Genomic DNA, 19,803 nt, shown 5'->3' with positions numbered 1-19,803 from the left:
AAAGCAGGAGTTTTCTCACGAATGCTTGAACCGGAATCAAACGGGTGAGCAATGTATTTTGGAGCGTATCACTCAACAGTAATCTTACTAACCCTCAATTAAAATTTGGGGGAAAAAAAAGAATTCAACATAGTAAGAACTTTTATAAGCATTCCATGTCTATCTTGTTGAAAACCTCTTCGAAAATATGGAGAAGAAGAAGACTTATTGGAGGAAGAATACATAACAATAGTTGTCGTAATCAGAAAATTAATTCGAGAAAGTAATAACAAAAAGAAATTGAAATTGAAGGTAAGGTGCTGCTAATTGAATCTCCTTAAGATGACTAGTTTCTACCAATTGTACTAAGGGTGCATTTGATTAAGCATTTTCAATGGATTTTCGGCCTCCAAAATCCCTTAGGGAAATGCTAGATCGCTTGACAACTATTTTGAATGAGCTTTTAAGTTAAACCCAATATTGGGAAGGCTGAAAGATTAATGTTAGTAGGGACTAGCATTCGGCTTCTAATATTGGCCAAAGATTAATGTCACTCCGTCAAATACTTATTGAAACCGACACACTTATAGAAACTTGAAGAGAGGAGATGTGGATGTTTTTATACTTCTTCTTGGAATGAAGATCTTGAAGTCTATTTATAGAGTTTTAATATTTATAGAGTTTTAAAATTCATATATATAAGATATACATGAACCATAAATTAAATAGATACAAGAATCTAAAAAATACATCAATTAAATGGATAGAAGAATCCAGGAGACACATGAAATATGAATTAAATAGTTCAAAAAAATACACTAACTCAAGAGAGACACAAATTAATGAGATATATGGAAACGACATATATCATTTTACTTACTTTCGTTAATCCATTACCCACCATAAATACAACAAAACCAACTCGAATTAAACATATTAATGCCTAGCACCATTGATATAGAAATATGAGAAATGTAATATTTATAAAGATTTCTTTTTTCTTCTCCTCTCTTTTTGTGGCATTGGTTGCTACAATGATTGAACATCACAAATTCAATGCAACAAAAGATGTCAAAACAGAATCTAATATGCGCATGCGTACGCATGATTTGGTTTGAGCATGTTACTTTGAACAAAATATTATTACTCAGGTCCTCCAACCTAAATTACATATAAATAGCCAGACAACAAGGGAACAGTTGCAGTCCTTGTGCTCTAAGTTACCGTCAACATCTCGACTCTAATATCTTTGGTAGTGAATAGTCCGACCTTCTAGAAAATTATAAGGAGTTAGTTAACCCAAACCCATCAATGGCACATATTAACAGCTCCGCTTAATGTATCCTAATAGTTTAATATATATATATATATATATTTATATTTTGGGTCTAGACATGGTTTAAGATTCGATGCGTTACCATTTTGGCATGAAATCCAGCTTCCTATTAATTAGCGGCCAAAACCGGAAAGCTCATCCGCATTAGCTAGAAGTTTGCCCATTTCCCGCTTACACGTGGGGCCCCTCACCGATACAGAGTGAAAAAATCCTATCTAACGAAAGCCTCTGTCCAAGGTAGGGCCCGCTCCCCCCTCCCTTGTTGTTTTTCTTTAATTTCCTCGTCTCCTCAGAAGTCAGAACTGCTCCCCTCTCTCGGAGAATTCCCCCACGGGCGGCCGCACGCGCGTGCCCGCTCCTCTCCCTCGCCGCCCCGCGCCGTATATAACGAGCTGCGCGGCGTCGCCCGCTTCCGCAGGTCCCTCGCGCTTCCGAAAAGGTTGAAAATGGCCGTTTGAGAAAGAGAGACTTCCGATTTGAAAAAAGGCACTTTCTCTCTTCTTCTCGCTTTGCTTTCCCTTCGGAGCGGCCGAGAAATCGCTGGGCATGAGGGATCCTCCACTTCATGGCCGCCCTCGCGCGCTCCAGCTCCTCCCCCTCCTCCTCTTGCTCCTGTCCGTTCGCGCCGCTTCCCAGAACAACCCCGCGGCGGTAGGCGGACCCCCTACTCCGCCGGCCCCCCTCCAGGACGGCCAGAGGTTCAACTCCTCCATGGCCGTAATCATGGTGGTCCTGGTCAGCGCCTTCTTCGTCATGGGCTTCTTCTCCGTCTACGTCCGCCAGTGCGCCGCCGGGCGGAACGGCCGCGGCGATCCCGCGGGGTCCTACGCCTTCGGGCGGCGGTCGCTGCGGGGGGCGGCGCGCGGGCTCGACCCCTCGGTCATCGACGCCTTCCCCACGTTCCTGTACTCGTCGGTGAAGGGGCTCAAGATCGGGAAAGGGGCGCTGGAGTGCGCGGTGTGCCTGAACGAGTTCCAGGACGACGAGACGCTCCGCCTGATCCCCAAGTGCAGCCACGCGTTCCACCCGGACTGCATCGACTCCTGGCTCTCGTCGCACACCACCTGTCCCGTCTGCCGGGCCGACCTCGCGCTCAAACCCGGCGAGGTCCTCCCTCCGGCCGTGCAGCTGCTCGACCAGGACCCGGCACCCGACGCCGGCGGTTCCCAGGGTCACGTCAGCGTCCATGTCAGTCCCCACCACGATGAGCCGCGACCGCCGAGTGAAGGAGTCAAGCCATCGCCCAGGCGGGACGCGAATTCTACAGCCGATGAGGGCGGGCCGCGTCGGTCGAGCTCCACCGGGATGCGCCTCGCGAGGATGTTCCGTTTCCCGCGGTCGCACTCCACGGGCCACTCGCTGTGGCTGGTCCGACCGGGCGACGACTGCGAGCGGTTCACGCTGAGGCTGCCCGAGGACGTGCGGACCCGGATCATCAACGACGCGCGGCTGGAGAGGGCGAGGAGCTGCGTCGCGTTCCCGCGGGCGAGCAGCCCGAGGACCGCTTACCGGAGCGGGAGCAGCCGGCGCGGCGGGAGGGACCCGCCGCTGATCAACGAGCGGTTCGACCGGGAAGGCCGGTACGCCAAGTGGGCGTTCTCCATGACGCCGCCGTTCATCTCCAAAACTGGTTCGGCAAGGGCGGGGGCGAGGCAAGCCGCCGCCGCCGTCGAGGTGGGTAGGAGCCCGCTGAGGAGCTCTTCGAAGCCGGATAAGTCGCCGCCGTTCGACCGGTGGTTCGTGGGGAGGGACGTGGAGGCGGGCGAGCGGTCGACCGATTGGCTTCGGCAGCCGAGCAGTCAAACTTAGACGGTATGATTTGGACCTTTTTTTTTTTTTTTTTTTTTGTCGATGGTATGACTTGGACCTTGGGAGGTTTGATTTTTGTGTACATTAGATTTTTTTTTTTCCAATTTTCTTTATTTTTTTTCTTTTTTTTGGCCTGCTGTCACGTTTAATTTTTTTTTTCGGGGTTTGGAAAAAACAAAGTGGCTCTTTGTACAAAAGTCATCGACGCTTGGGCTTGCGATTTGGACAAGCGAGGGGAACACGAATGGCTCTTTAGTCCGTTTCTATTTTATGATTTTTATCCAACGAAAACAAAGGAATTGTCAATTTGGGTTATTCAAGACACGCAAGCTAATTTTTTGAAGAACGATTTTATTCAAAAAATCAAAAGCCAACAAACAAACTGAGCTAATGTGATCGTTACTAGACCACCAAAAAGAAAAAATTAAGGCGAACCAATTTGTTAGCTTGTTTATCTTAATGTCTAAGTCTTGCCATTTCAAATTGGCCGGAACTCCAAGCATTTAAATTTTGAGGAACATGTTAATTAATGATATGAGTGGAACTACCCTTTTGTTGTTTGTTTATTTAATTTCTTGGACTCATCTCGTTATTAAGATCTTCGGATTGTGATATCCTCAAAATAAACGTTCACGAATCTTTCGTTGAAGGAATGAGCGAGGGTGCTATAACCTATGTGTGCCATGACATCTCCAGCGTCCTGGTAGATGGCTTCTTTTCAACCGGTTCCGGTATCTTCAGCCATGCAAGCAAAGGTGTTAACAGGAGGTCAAGCCCTAGACCGCTTAGAAGGAGGATCTAACTTGTGTTTAGAGCTTGGAGCTAGAGTAGTCGGAACTGGTATGATCAAGCTGGACGGGAAGCCAGTGCGCTTATCGTCGAAGCCCAAGCTCGATTGAAGAAGTTCTCAAATCTGAAGTTAGCCCGTAGCGAGAGAACATGTAATAAAGATGCAGACTGAATCGAAAAACCCCAAAGACAAAAGGCCTTGCCCACAAATCGGGTCTCTTACCCCTGCCAACCTTTTCCAATATACCATATTTGGTGAAGTTGTCGTTAATTGTGGTATCGAATACTCGCCATTCTTTATCACCAAGGTGGTTGGTTTGATGATAAAGGGAGACATAAGGTCACGGAGGTAATTCGCGTCGTGAGCGACCCTTTAAATGGCTCGTGCTGCCTTATCCAGCTGCAGCATATCTCACCTGGAGAGGCTCATTTTATGATAGCATCTTGGCGGGGCGCGATCATGGGATCACTACTCTTGAACAATCATGCAGCTGGTGCGAGATCCTCATAACAAAGTCCGGTGGAGATCGTTAGCGCTACTTCTTTTCCCGGCCCTTTTCTCGATTGAAAGAAAAAAAAAATGTCGGCTTTCCAATTTGCAACTAAACTTACGCACATTTAGGCAAAATACGTGGGGAAATCGATCGTGGATAGATCACATTCCTAAAAGGATCGCTATCGGCTTAGGCTCCATTCATCAAAAGCCTTCTTGCGAATGGCCTGACCCGTGGACAAAAGCGATGGCTAAGCCCAGCCCGCAAAGCTCCAGGTAGTGAACACTTTGAATGCAAATGATAATCATCTTATTCCAAAAATCAATTTTTGACCAGAAATAGATATTTTTTTTATTTTGCGGATGATTTTCTAAGTAAAAATATGTGTTTAATAGTGATACAAAATTTATGTTCGCGAAATATAAATTCATTTGATAACAATACAAAATTTCTTCATTTCATGTTACCGATGGTAGTTGGCAGTAGTGGCTAGCAACCGAACGATGGCAGATGGGAACCAAATGATGCGGAGAATGATGGCTGGTAGGCAGCAAATGGTGACCGACAATGACAGTAACAAGGGTGAGTGATGAAAATAATTTTTATTTATCATTTTTATTCCAAAAATAGAGAAGTTTAAAATTTTTACTTCTCATTTTTTTTCCAAACCTTTTCCTAGACTAAAAATTTGTTCGAGAAATAGAAAAATAATATTGTGTTACCAAACAAAATTTTGTTTCAAACCTATTCTTGAGAACAAATTCTAGTCATAAATGAAATGGTTATTATGTGTGCCCTTTCTGTACGTTTTTCATTTTCTCATTCTCATCTCTCAAATGGAGATTTTTTTCTTTTTCCGATTTTCTTTGCCCACTGAATATAATAATTCTGTAAGGACCGGAGGTGAAAATCCACGTGTTGTGGTGTGGAATGGGGGTGTGCAATAGGAATGGCCCAAATTGGGAATTGCTTGGATTGGCCGGTTTTGGGTGATTCCTATGGGTGGCAATTTGGTTCTCAGTTCCAAGGTGAGAATCAATGATCTGGTCTAATTCTCGATTCCCAATTTTGGGAACCAACCCTCCTAGTTTGATTTTCAATTCCACCTTGGAATTGAACCGGATTGGGAACGGATTGCCCCTATCAGGGAAGTCGAAAGAGACAAAATAATTTATTTTATGATATTCATAAAAATGCAACATGAATAAAAGAAAGAAACTCTTTCGGTAGACTATCTCTTGTTGTCACAATCTAGGCTAATCGCCCAATTTAAAGGACCATATGGCACGTAACTCCTTAGTTGCGAGTACTAAACTAGTCAACTTAAGCACGCAATACCTGATGTCAAAGCATACATGTTCATATTTAAGTTTTGCCGACCCATTAGTGATCTATTACATAAGAAAATTGGGATTGACCCCTATTCCTAAACAAAAGCACCGTTAACATAGTTCATATTCGTAATTATTTAAGTCATGCATCACATTACATGGTCTTAACGTGATGTTATCACGGAACATTGCACGGCACAATTGAGTGCAAGGAGCAATTGAGTGCTATGGCCGGCCATACTCAACTCCTTGTCGATGAGGTTTCATCTCCGTTGCTGTTTTCGTGATTTAGTGGTTATTCGTTCAATTCTATTCATATTCACTTTAGAATCGTTTCATACCCATGCTTTACCGAAAAAGAGGGGGCTGGTCGTTTGAAGGACATATTATCCTATCTGCCGCCTTTTCCAATGTGGTTTGATGAATCAAGCCTTGGAAGATATAATGACCAAAACTGATCGAGCTTTTGAGAAGCTTTTCGAGTCGGATCAAACTCTTATTAGATAACCCTTGATCTTAAGTAAAACTCGACCTAGTGGAAACTATAAATACCTCTCTTGGCTGAGAGGGGTCGTGGAGAAAAAAATTCGAAAAAAATGGGGAAGGTCTCTTCCTTGGCAGCAGAAGTAGCAGAAAAGTTCTAGTCCCGTTGGATCGCACTCAAAATTCGTGCAAAGTATAGTAAAGTCTGGTGGGATTGGTGAGAAATTATTTGGAAGTACGTCTTTAAAGGAGAAAGTTGGACTGATCGAACTGCCGGAGAGTCCAGTGCACGGACGCGCGAAAACTGTGAGCATGCGTTCGTTCTAAGTCAGAGTATGTTGAAATTTTGAGAAAATCTCTAGAACAACTATTTCTTCAACTTCACCAAAGGAATTGTGCATCAAAGATCCAGAGTTCCCCTTATGATGTTCACAGCCCTGGCGTTGCTAATTGCTGCCTCTTGCCCTTCCCTGCCGATGCTGATTACAATCTTCGTCATGTCGGTCATCGATTGAGTTGATATTCCAATCTGGGTAATGTCCTAAGTTATATTTAATTTAAATATTCAATTGCCTTTGTTATGGTTATTTGATTCTGACACGATTTGATTTGAGATTTTAGGTGTTTCCTAAACAGAAAATTTTCTCATTTAAATTGTTACAATTGGGGTTTCGATTTTTAAGACCCAAGATCATATCCCCGATTTCTTCTTTTCCTATTTTGGATGTTGTGAGTATTTGATTTTGTGGGCTTATACATTGCATGTCATTAGTTTAGGAAATATTCCTATTATAAACATTCGTTTCCTATTTTGGATGTTCGAGTATTTGATTATATGGGCTTTTCAGAGCTTGTCATTAATTTATGAAATATTCCCCTATTATGAGAACTACAAAAATAATTTCATTGCATCGTTAAGGTCATCATTCCTTAATAATGTCACTTCGGTCCGGTTTTGGTATCTTATTTAGTTTTTTTTTTATTTCTATTAGAAAAAAAGTTCAAAATCTCTCATTAGATTAAATAATAGGACTAATTGATTCGTCATTAGAGTTGCATATAGGTCTCATTTAAGTTAATTAACATCGCCTATATGTTATTTAGATTTCATGTTTGTTCATTAATGCCTATTAAGTTAGAACTCATATAGACATAGCATTTAAATTTATTCATGATTATTTCAAAGAAAAACTCCAAAAAGGATTAATTACATTAGACTAGGCCATTCATACATCACACCGTTATTTGGTTTTTAGTTAATACTTTACAGAACTCTCGATGTGTGCAATGATAATAAAGCTTTGCCTTTGAAATTTTTAGCTCATCAAGGTCTTTTTTTGATCTTCCTAAGCAACTTATTTGCTACTCTGATCATTGATCGCTAAATTCTTGTTTATGCAGCCGTGTGATCACTCTTGTATGTTCGTGGTTTAGGATTAAAATTGACTAAGATTGTGTTCAAAATATTTTTAAAAGTAAACTAAGAAGTTACCTAAAACAAGCCCCCGTATTTGTGAATTTCTCATTCATAGAAATAAAATATCCTTCCACAATTTTCTTTGGTTTCTAATCAACCCTAATTGATTACCACTCCAAAAGGTAAAATAAATTACATGTTGAATCTGTAAGCAATAACGCAAATTTTTTTTTTATGTGGAAATACAAAAAATACAGGATTTTTGATCTTTATGATTTTCATGATGAGAAAAATGAAGATATACATTCATCCATAGCAATACCCTTGAAGATAATTATTGCAAAAAGCCAATAAAGCACAAAACTTTGATTTCTCTCCATTAACCTACTTTTCCTTAACGTATTATGTTTGATGGAGGATAAATACATAAGTTTCCCACATCGTGGGTGGAGAGAGGACCATCTTATTTATACACACTATCAAAAGAGGCCTTCCATCAAGGCATTTTTTTTTTGTTAACTTTTCGTGAGAGTTGTACTTTTTTAGAAAAAAATGGTAACTTCCAAATAAGGATTGTATCCTTTCATTAGAGTCGTAACTTTTAATAACCAATACATTTTAGTATTAAATATTTATTAAATCATTAATTAATAATATCACGTGGGCCACATAATAATTCTTACAAATTTGAGTATCAAATTGCGATTAGTAGAAATTGAGATAGTCCGTGTTAAACATCACACTACAATCATTAACTTTCCCTTGATGATTCACCTCGAGAAACATCATGACAGCATGCATAATTGTTAATCATTTAAAAGAAAGATTGAATGAATGAAAAATGTCTTGTGAGAAAATATTCAACTCGATTTACAACCATACAAGCGATATACATCAAGGAACAATTAGGATAAGAGAGTTTAAGCAGTTGAACCTCCCGAAAAAGCTTTACTTACAATATCCATTCTAATATGAGGAAACACCACGAGTGTTTGAGATGACACAGTCTATAAATCACCAAAGATAAGATAAATCTGAAATGTCTACTATATCCTATACTCTGTCGGCATGTTGCTGGACCCAAGTGGTCATGGACAATACATCCCGGACAAGCCCAGATCATGGCACTTACAAAGGACTCGTGGCACCGGTGCACTCACTTGAGCTCCAAACGGGGTCACATTTCCCTTCATCTATAGTGGGGAAATTTTCTTTCAATCCATCCTTTAAAGATTAGTCATAAATATGGACATCATCCACCTTATTTCTATATCTATAATCCACCAATTATAAACCTTGGTTAGAGTTAAATTTCTCCAACAAAGAACGGGGGAAAGCAAAATATTGTCTTGACATGAATGTACCTATTGCACGCGTTCAAATACATATCATCGGGCAATTGTCTCAAGGAAGTAATTGTCAATAATTTTGGAAATATATATGCTTTTTAAAGACGATGCGATCTCCAATTAATATCGTCTTTAATGTTTGAATAGTATTCAATACTAAGACGGATTGACCAACTCTTTTAAGCAGCATAAATTATTAAATTAAAGGAAAATATTTTTTTTTCTAAATCATCGATTTCTGTGAAATAATTACATGCTAAGTGACGCACAACATCATTGTCGGCTACTTTAATTAGAGTCACTTGATTAAACGCTTAACTAGAATTTGCCACCTCATGGGATAAATTAATCTCGTACACTAATCTCTCGACAACCCCAACATGACTTTCTAATAATTTCTACCTGAATTCACACAAAAGAGGGGGGGGAAATAAAAATCACAGCGCATTCTGTCATTTAGCTAACGACCTAAATTAATCGGGGGAATAATTTTCGCCGGACCAAAACCTATTACTAAACGACTTCGACTCGTTCTAAACAGCCGACTGGGATTCTCCATGTCCATCCTTCCTTAATTAATCGAAAGGTCAGACAGGCGATGGGGTCGTGCGCGGCAAGTGGCAGCTTCCTCCGCGCCTTCCTCCTTGCCTCCTTCCTTCTTCCTCCTTGGATTTTCCTTCTCGGCCCGTCTTTTCTTCGGTGGACTAAATTAAATTTGAATGACCCGCCCGTCGCTTTCCATGGCCCACGCGCATGTTACGCACCTAAGTTTCTTATCACCTTGACCTCTTCCTCCTTGCATTCGGTCACGGACCTTTAAATTATTGCACAAAAAAAAGGGGTATTAAGTGTATCCAATTTCTAATTGAATTCATATGAGGTACAACATCAGCGTGCAATATTCTTTTTTTTATAATTAATACAACAAAAAAAACCCCAAACTACTATGCTCATTATGATACAAATATCCTAAATTATTTTTGTGATATTAAAAATTCTAAGCCTGCCCATTGAAACACATACCCCTTAGACCAACATAAAAAATATGCCCCGGATGATAGGGAAATAGAGAGAATATATGTTTGGGTTTTATCGTGACTTAAAGAAAAATATGGGGGTATTTATGGCATGATTGACAAGTTTAGAATTTATGACGAAATGATTTTTTTTTTTGAATATTTGTATCATAATTGACATAAATTGAGATTTTTTTGGGTGATATTTACCGTTTTTTTTTTTTACGCAAATGCCCGTGACGTAGAAGACCTTGTTTATTTATTGAAATGATTTCAATTGTCAAAATTGGAAATTGTATATAGAGTTTCCATTTATTTGATCATGCCGATTCCTTAGCAATCAAAAACGAAAATGTCATTACCCCCGAAACGCGCTCTCTAAATAATCTAATCTAAATCCGCGTCTGGACACGCTTCAGAAGGGGGATTTCACTCCCCCTCTCTCTCCTCTATATTCACCCTCTCTCTCTCTCTCTTCTCCCATGATCAAGTCCGTCGTCGTCGACTAAGCAGCGATGGGGCAACGGAAGAAGCTCAGGGACATCGTCGGCGCCGTGAAGGACAGAGGCTCGCTCTTCAAGGCGTCGCTCTCCGCGAAGCCCGCCGTCTCCGCCACGCGCGCCACCGTCGTCCGCGCCACCACCCACAAGTCCGCCGCCGCCCCCGCGGAGCACCGGGTCGCCGCCGTCCTCTCCCTCGGCCTGGGGTCCGGCATCACCGCGTCCGCGTGCATCTGGTACCTGACGGCCCGCCTCCACCGCACGCGCAACGCCTTCGTCGCGCTGAAATGCCTCTTCGCGCTCCACGGCATCATGATCCACCGGAGCCCGCACGACCAGAACCTCCGCCTCTATTCCTTTGCCTTCGAGGGGAAGAATTTCCTCAGCCTGTGCAAGTTCAACGACGACTTCGACGAGGAGGCGAAGGAGTACTCGTCGTGGGTGAGATGGTACGCGGCGACGCTCGAGCAGAGCCTCATCGCTTCTCACGCTCTGGGTTACGTTCTTTCTTCTTCGTCTTCATCTCCTTGTTCTCAAGCGAAAAGAGAATACAAACGAGAGAGGATGCGAGCAGCGACGAGCTCGGATTTGATGCGGGAGCTCGAAGTCCTCGCGAGCTCTCTCGAGCAAGTGAGCGACGTCCCGGGGTCGCTGCATCTTCGGAAGAACGATCTGGTATACGAGGTCGTGCGATCAGTCTGTCAAGATTACCGGATGATCCGGTGCGAAGTGTGCTCGAGAGTGGAGGAGTTGGGCAGCGAGGAGAGATCGGGCAGCTTGAGTTTCGGCCATCTGACTCGGTTGCAGAGCGCTCTGGAGCGAATCGAAGGTTGCCGAGAGAGGCTGGCTTCGCTGTTCGTGAACAAGGCGAACGCCGACGGGCTGTGGGACTTGATCCCGCGAACGAAGGAGAAGGTGCTCGGTCTCATGCGAGGTGGCGACCAGAGCTCGACGGTCGTCCCCGGCGGTGCTTGGCTTCCGTGGCGGGACAGGTTTTCTTTTAATGCTTTGACGACTGTTTTGTGACGTGTTGCGATTGGTTCAAAACTTGTACAAACTGGCGACGAGCTGTGTCAAGTGTGAATGGCGTTCGTGAGATTTGTTCCCCTTCTCTGTCCTCCGTCCTTTCCATAGGGTTGAAAAAGATGTGCCGATGAAGGAAAAATTGTCAAATACTCTTTATTGACAAAGACTTTCCACGTGCTCCGATTTTCTTCGCAACGTCTTACACGAGTTTATTTTTTGAACGATTCTTCCGCCGGACACTTTGCCTATAAGATTTAGAAAAATGTAACTAAACCCTAACTTCTCTTACTCTACCTGAGCTCCATTTTAGAGCCTCACAACACAGTCCTAGGTTCGAGGTTGTACTCTAATTGGCTTCCAGGGAACTTTCCTGTTCGGATCCCTCTCCATCGCCAAGAAAATGGCGTGCTCGTCGAATGAAACTTGACGAATCGGGAAGCTAGAAAATCACAACTTCGTCTAACACCATCAATTTTTCGCGTGCCATGATTGGTTGTCTCGGTTAGTACATGTACATGGAGCAAGAGGGATGGCCGACAAGATGAGTTGAGATAGACCCCGTTTCTCTCAATTTAGGGCAGGTCAATACAATTAACATTGACGATGCGACACAAAGAAAATCCATTTACACAATGTAAAAGGGTAAATGGCTTTTCTTTTTTTGTTTACCTTTTAGGATGACGTGTCGTTATTTCAGAAGGAAAATTGGTGGTCTCAATATATTCTAAGCATAGAAGGTTCCTTGATTCAAACATAATTCTATATATATATGATAAAGTATAATTAACACTTGCCACGGGAGATTATCATGGTGGTTATCATTGAATGAATCCGTCATTGAGTAATAATAATTAATCAGGAGTGATTTACAAGTATAAATCATCAAGGGTTCTGTAGAGATTAATGATAGATTAACTTTGTCCCGTTATTTTCAATTATTACCCTCAAACCACGCTAAAAGTGAGGAAAAAAAGGTACCCTATGTCATTGCGCATACAGTAACATAGATTTGAAAAATTGAGAAACAATAGAGACAATTCTCAACACATGGTTTATTCATTATAGAAAAACTTTAGAGCATGAACCCACGTGTGGGTAAAGGAGGTCAAGGATTCGAAACCCTGCGTTGTTAGTGATTAAAGCGGGAGGCTCTGGCAGTAGGTTGCCAGGCCAATTTCCCCTAAGATATAGTCGTTATTGGGCCTTTACTGCGAAGGTCCATGAGACCCAAAATCGGCGTAAGCTAACAAGGGTAGGCTCGGTGCAAATCCTCAATCACAAAAAAAAAAAAAAAAAAAAAAAACTTTAGAGCATGATAGCTCGTAATAAAAGCTATCATCAAATCTTTTGGAAAAAAAATACTTATGCTCTGTTTATTTTGCAAAAAATGAATCACTTGTAAAAAAATTTCAAAAAAAATAAAATAACTACTTGCATGGTTTACAAAAATGAATGAACAAAAAATATTTACATCGCACGTAAAAATGTTTAGATATAAATTGTTATAGGTAATGAAAATAATTTTCATTGACTTATTATTTTCAACAATACAAGTGATTATTTTTAGAAAAATATGTTTTAAATAATTTATTCTTTGCGAAACAAATGGAGGCATAATCTAAATCCTTAAAAAAAATTAACTTAATCACTGAAGTACACCTGTACACAACGTCAGAAAAGTCCATCTAAACTTTTACTCATTAAACTTAATTGAAGAGGGATAAAGGTTCACATATCCGCAAGTTGATGAGTAGAGCTTATCCATTATTGGGAAGCTAAGAATAATAAAATGGCTACCTGTCTGAAATTGGCATTAAAAAGGGGAAAAAAAGAAAAGAAAAGAAAAAACAGTTAGCAGATGGTGATTTATATAGATATGTACTGTTATTCTGATTATTATTAATGCTAAATGAATTCGCGAACAATATGAAGTCGTCGAAGATATGATGGGAGAGTTTTGAGTTCTCGGCGTTGGGGGCCCGGCACATGTACATCATCCTAAAACTACTCCCTCTATTATATTTACTGTCGCTTTTGAATTATTAATTTGACTGGTAGGTTTCGTGGGGACAGGCAATTGGATACTTATGGATAAAAACATTGATATAAGTATAGAAGATTAGTTGCACTCTTGAAATTGACTTTGGAGGATTTGGCCAAAGGCGCTGTTAAGAGGGAACGTAGGAGAACACTCTATTGAGCTAAGAATGTTGGTCTTGCAATTATTGTGAGCAAAGATTTGATCGGACAACTTAGCTATAGAGCTAAGAATTTCATGTCGCGAGCTGGAGATACTCCGTTCAAATTCATACATGAATTATTTATCGAAATAGTCAAGCCACGTGTCAAATATCTTCATGAAAATTATTTAAAAACTTCTAAATGTATTTACTTGTATCAATTTAATCTGAAACCTTTTCAATTAAGATTTTTTCTGAATTTTTTTTCCTTTTGATGTATTTTTCTTTCCATTTCGTCGATAGCTGGTCTCTAGCAATGGTTGGAGATCGGCCATAGACAATGGTCAATGCAGAATGAGTGAGGGTTGCCTCACCTATAGTCGGCGAGGGTCACAACCCTTGTCAATAGTCCTTAAGGGCTTGCAGGCCCTTGCCTAGGGATGGCAAATGGGTGGGTTGGGTTGAAAATGGGCCAACTCATATTTGACCCATTTAATCCGTTTTAATCCATATTCTTATAATGTAAATCTAGTGACCATTCCCAACCCGACCCGTATATTGCTAAAACATACTTATTATTAAAATATTTTTATGCAATACAAATTTTTTAATATTTTTTATGCAATACAAATTTAATGGAAAATTTTTATAATTCTTTTAAAATATTTTTAAAAAAATCAAATCTTTAATTTTTTTAAATATAATTTGTAATTATTTTTATTTTTTAAATATAAATTTTAATTATTTTTATTTTTTAAAATATCATTTTTAATTTTAATATTTTTTTTTTTTCTTCTTCTTGGTAGTATTTGGTTGGCGATCGGCCACAAGCGAGATCGAGCTTGCTGGTGTTGGGCGGGGCTCGATCTTGCCGATCCGGTGAGGCCAAGGCCCCGCCCGATGCCGGCAAGCTCGAGCCTTGCCGCATTTGGTGAGTCTCAAGCCTCGCCGGCGTCGGGCGAGTCTCGAGCCTCGCCGACGTCGAGTGAGGCTCGATCTCCCGATCTATGAGGTCGAGGCCCCGCTCGACGCGGTGAGCTTGAGCGTCGCTAGTCGTTGGTGAGGTCGAGAGATCCGGCGAGGCTCAATCATTGGCGACCTTCGAGGGAGTGACGGAGGCGAGCCTTAGAGGTGGGCAATGGAGGCGACTCGGAGGCGAGCCGCGGCGGCGAGTGGCGGAGGTGGCTCGAAGGCGAGCAAGCAAGGTGGGTTGAAGGGCTATCGCTGAGGAAGTTCATGTTTTTAGGTTTTAAAAATGGGTTGAAAATGGGTCACACGCGACCCATTTTCAACCCATATAAAACTGAACTTAAAATGGGTCGAATGTGGGTTATGGCCCATTACAACTTCATAACCCACATTTGACCCATTTGTGAAAAAACATGGACCCATTTTGCCACCTCTTCCTTGCCCAGTGGCCCATGAGGGTTGCCGACAACAATAAAGAAAGAAAATAAATAAATAAATAAATATGTAAGTAATTCAAAAAAATAAATGAATTTGCAAAAATGGTCTATATTAGTGCTATGGTGTCACATAGGACGACTCATATCAATGTTAGCAATTTCCTACCAAAATTGGAAGAATTGATTACATTGGCAATTTGCTATGCACGGCTGATGTCCTAGATGCCAAGACTCATATGTCAAATTACGGAAAATTATACAAGTAATATGAACCTCGATTAAATATGCAATGTGGCTATAAACTTTTAATTTGTTTAATGCGATTTCTAAACTTTTGGTGAATGTCCAATCTAATCCTCAACTATTATATTATTTTATTCAATCTAGTTCAAAAACTAAATTAAACATGTATTGAAAATTCAGGTACCATATTGAACAAATTAAGTTCAATGACCACATTACATATTTATTATTGTCATTGTCTCATCAAATTAACTCGTTAAGCGGCGTGACAAATTTGTTATAGTAATCTAAGCTAACCGGTCTATTTAGACATTTGAGTACAATATCTTTCATCATTTATAAAACCAATTCCCATACTATACCAGCTACGATAACTCCATTACTGTTGTTATTAACAGTCAAGACGGACCATCCATAAGATGGCAAGAAGCATGACACAAAGCTAAAGGCAGAGAACAGCAACATTGAATGTATATAACTGAGGCTATATCTGGATTGGAGCGCCACAACTCAACTCTCTCACGATTACAGAAGGGGCCAAGGTTGCCGGTCAACTTCCCTCGTCAGATCGTAAATGCAATAGACCCCATCACGGACTGTCGGGTAACGGACGAAATGATGGGCATGAATAAGCCAGTCCAATTAAATATCATATCAAGCATTGATGATTAGATTTAAAAAAAATTGGGACCAATGTTTTGTGGTCAGAAAAACTTTGAAAATTTGCTTTTATTAAAACCAAAATGTTCCTTCCCATGTTCTGTCCTGGAGTTGTTGCTTGCTTGCTTGCGTTATCCTACGATGGAGGCTCACCATAATGTGGACTTGGACGGCTGCTCAATGCTTCAACCGCCCAGCAGTAGAGTCCTAACCGCGAGGGTAGCTGCTGCCGCTATCTCCGTCAGCACTGTCCTCTAGTTCATCGTTTTCGGGCTTTGAGGTAGAGTACTTGTTCACCCGCTCGGCAGCTTTCTTAGCCTGAATGAAACCAACCGTCACGAGATTTTCAATGAAGTGTTTAAGAGAGAGAATGTCAACAAACATATACTTATGATCGTGCATATGTACCTCGTTATCCCAATCTGAACGTATAGTTATTATAGCTAGGACCACTGTCTGAACCGCCGTGCCGCCAAATATCATCCCACCCCACATGCCCTAAAAGATGCATTCACAAATTATTAGATCTTCCAAAAACTCCATGAAATCTCCATCCACCAATTACAATGACCATATTTAACATGTTAATTTTAGGTGACGCGTAAATTAGGCGAAAAGCATACCTTAACACCCCAACCAGCCCACCATCCCAAAATTAATCCGAGAGGGAGCCCGACAACGTAATAACATCCTAGGTTTATGTAAGCGACGTACGCTTGCCATCCCGATCCCACGGCTACTCCTGTCATAAATTAAACAAGAGTATGTTGTTAGGTTCAAAGTTTGACATAAACTGTTTAAATATAAAGACTCGCACAAGTATAGTCTTGGCGTGTATTACTACAAGTATAATAAGCCGAGCAATGGATTCTACGGGCACAGCGTAATAATAACTACCCGTCAATATAGTAAGTTTTGGCAACGAACTGAAGTAATGACGGACGGTTTAGGAAAAAAAGAACGGGCATTTGGGTGCACATATTTATGTGTTGGCACGACAATGACCGATGTTGCGCCTACTAATGAAAGTTTTTAAGGAACATTACCTGACAGAATCGGTTGGACACTGTTGAGGAGGATCGTGACTCCTAAGAGGAGGGAGAGCTGGTCGACCTCTTCCAGGACGTCCTCGGTCGTCGTGAATATGTATGCGAACTTATCGTGAAATACCATGATCAGAACAAAGAAGAAGATGCCGATTATGGTCGATTGGACCACGGAGACCTGGGTCGCGAACTTGGCACGCTGGCCGTTACCGGCGCCCAGCTCGTTCGCCACCCGAACCCTGTGAAATCCAATTGAGGTCAGAGGAAACTGGTCGGGCAAAGCGTTAATTCGTTTAATGTCAAAGTCAAGCTACGGAAGACGCTTGACTGTTAGCTCGAGGTAATGCGGAGAGAAAGAGAGAGAGAGAGACAGAGACAGAAAGGCGTACCCGGTTGCAGCGAAGAAAGCGAGTGGGATCATCATCTCCCAACCATTGATGCTCATGCTGCAAGATATGGACACGAATACAAAGCCAAGTGAGTCCAAAAGCAAGCTGCTTTTCTTGAGTTATGACTTCCATTTTTCCAGCGGACCATAAGATGTCCGCACGTAGAAAATGCACTTCGATTTCCTTAAAATCGCCATTTCCGAAAAATAAGGTTTGTTTTTCAATATAATATGAGGTTTCAGAATTAAGTGTTTTTCTGTGACCAGCGAGAATAATCACTTCCTATATGATCATGTTGGACCTAAGAGAAAAGAAACGAGTGGAAGATTCACCCTAAAATTGCAGATCCCGTAATATCCCTACTAAAGAAAAATATTTGAGGAGAAAGTGAGGGGTCTCTGACTCTCTGGTGATGAAAGTAGATCCCCGACCTTAACCATTATTGAATCGACGGATGTAATAGCCTCCACATTTGGATGAAAAGATAGACTTCAAAACCTCTGCTAGGCTGGCTGCCTTACGCCAAAGTCTATCAAGCCAAAGTCTAATGAACCTCCGCTAGGCTGGCCGCTATACGCCAAAGTCTATCAAGCCGAAGTCTAATAACGGCCCAATAAGTAAGAGATCATATAGAAAATGGTAAAACGAGACGTACCAGATTGACAAAGCATCTACTGCGACAGTCGCATCTTGTAAGTACCCGGTGAGCAGTATCAGTATTCGATAGTACCAGTTTTCCAAGCTTTTCTCAATGAAACAAAAAACCAAAACCCAGTTAGCCAAATTCAACTTAAGGACATATTTTTTCAAAAAAAAAAAAAAAAATAAAAATTAGGACATTGGGAAATGGAAGAATCGACAACCTGAGATTGAAACTCGATAAAAAAACGAACACGAACACGAACACGAATTCTCACCAGAGCATGACCCCAGAAGCCGCCGAGAGCTTGAGGAATTCCCAGAGCCCCGAGAACGCCTCCGTCGAGAAGCCGGACCACGTCAACGGGCACCCCCCGCAGGAGGTGTAACCGAACAGCCCGAAGACCATGATCCACCACGAGATGTCCAGCACCACCGAAATCCCGACGATCCCGAACCCGAACACGTAGACCGCAAGCCAGCTGAAGAGGACGTTGAAAAGGAGGGCGGCGAGCGAGGTCCACGCGGTGATCGCGTTCTTGAGCTGGCACTGGAGGAACCGCTGGAGCGGGAACTGGAAGGCGAAGCTGAAGTGGAGCGGGATCATCCACACCGCCGCCACGCCCGTCATCTCCGCCACGTCATCGGGCTGGCCGAACAGCCTCATGATAGGCGCGGCGAACACGTAGACGGGGAGCAGCAGGAAGCAGCAGCAGAAGAGGACGATCCACGACCGCTGCATGTAGATGCCGAGCATGCGGTACCGCTTCGCCCCGAAGGCCTGCCCGCATAGCGTCTCCAGCGCGCTCCCCATCCCGAGCTGCGTTCCGCCGCACGAAATTCCAATTAATGTTTGCAGATACCATGAAAACAAACAAAGTTGCAGAATAATTCCAAAGGGAAAAAAAAAAAAAACAGTATGCTTGTCCATATTTTTCGAAGGCATCAATTAATAATAGCATATCATCTCATCCGCCCCGTTCCCTTCTCAGAAATTTAAGACACGTGTCCCGACATTCATATGTGCAATAGAGTTAGTCTCAGGAGAAGCAGTTCGTTTACCAGGAGACCGAAATTGAAGCCGACGATGACGGTGTTGGCGATGGAAAAGGCGGCGAGCTCGACCTCGCCGAGGTGCCCGGCGAAGGCCTGACTGATGATGTTCATGGAGTAGGCGGAGACGCGGCTGAAGATGGCAGGGCCGACAATCTGCCATAGCTTCTTGGTTTCGATCCAGACCTTGGTCTTCAGGTCCCTGTTGCTGTCCTCTAGGTCCTTGCTCTGGCCGTTTGGAGACGATTCCGGCAACAAGGGTTGGCTCTCGCTCATACCTTCTCGCTCATTGTCGATACTTCCCATTTCTGAGCTATGATATTTGCACGGGAGAGAGAGAGAGAGAGAGAGATGGATCAGTGGCGGATCATGGGATTTTATGGAAGAGCATAAATGCCCAAAATTAATCCTCATCACGTTGGCGAACTGCTACCACATGTTTTGGTCAAACAGGAAGCTTAGTTCAAATTGTGTACTTTTAGATGTCTCGATCGCGATGATATCGATCCTCAATTCCACTAGTAGGTTGCAAAGGAAAGACGCTATCACGTGTGAAAACATGGGCATTTATATAGATTTCGAGTCCAATTTTAATTTGAATTTGAGTAAACGTGTACTATGAATACACCTTCATGCGCGAGGCACGATGTGAAAGCTC

General features: G+C 42.2%; 3 protein-coding genes across 4 annotated transcripts; 2 read left to right on the top strand and 1 right to left on the bottom strand.

Annotated features, from left to right (window-relative positions):
* Positions 1-1,601: 1,601 nt before the first annotated feature.
* LOC104447996 (E3 ubiquitin-protein ligase ATL6) lies at positions 1,602-4,216 on the top strand. 2 transcript variants are annotated; one of them, XM_039314775.1, is made up of 2 exons: positions 1,602-3,127; positions 3,821-4,216. In XM_039314775.1, exon 1 carries the CDS (start codon positions 1,862-1,864, stop codon positions 3,122-3,124), a length of 1,263 nt encoding a protein of 420 aa, XP_039170709.1. In that variant the 5' UTR covers positions 1,602-1,861; the 3' UTR covers positions 3,125-3,127; positions 3,821-4,216. The 2 variants fall into 2 exon arrangements, with proteins under 2 accessions (XP_039170709.1, XP_010060061.2); XM_010061759.3 differs by having other exon boundaries at positions 1,603-3,127; positions 3,775-4,216.
* A 6,302-nt stretch (positions 4,217-10,518) lies between these two features.
* LOC104451207 (putative clathrin assembly protein At4g40080) lies at positions 10,519-11,529 on the top strand. Its single transcript, XM_010065922.2, has one exon. It carries the CDS (start codon positions 10,519-10,521, stop codon positions 11,527-11,529), a length of 1,011 nt encoding a protein of 336 aa, XP_010064224.2.
* Positions 11,530-15,977: 4,448 nt separating this feature from the next.
* LOC104447997 (protein DETOXIFICATION 27) lies at positions 15,978-19,574 on the bottom strand. Its single transcript, XM_010061760.3, has 8 exons — positions 19,155-19,574; positions 18,371-18,912; positions 18,109-18,195; positions 17,454-17,510; positions 17,065-17,303; positions 16,642-16,760; positions 16,427-16,516; positions 15,978-16,336 (listed from the first exon to the last, which is right to left on the bottom strand). Exons 1-8 carry the CDS (start codon positions 19,557-19,559, stop codon positions 16,226-16,228), a joined length of 1,650 nt encoding a protein of 549 aa, XP_010060062.2. The 5' UTR covers positions 19,560-19,574; the 3' UTR covers positions 15,978-16,225.
* Positions 19,575-19,803: the final 229 nt, after the last annotated feature.

The sequence above is a fragment of the Eucalyptus grandis genome, chromosome 6, assembly GCF_016545825.1.
Source record: "Eucalyptus grandis isolate ANBG69807.140 chromosome 6, ASM1654582v1, whole genome shotgun sequence".
Taxonomy (NCBI): domain Eukaryota; kingdom Viridiplantae; phylum Streptophyta; class Magnoliopsida; order Myrtales; family Myrtaceae; genus Eucalyptus; species Eucalyptus grandis.
Note: the sequence above shows the minus strand (reverse complement) of the source record. Positions and strands in the feature narration are given on the sequence as shown.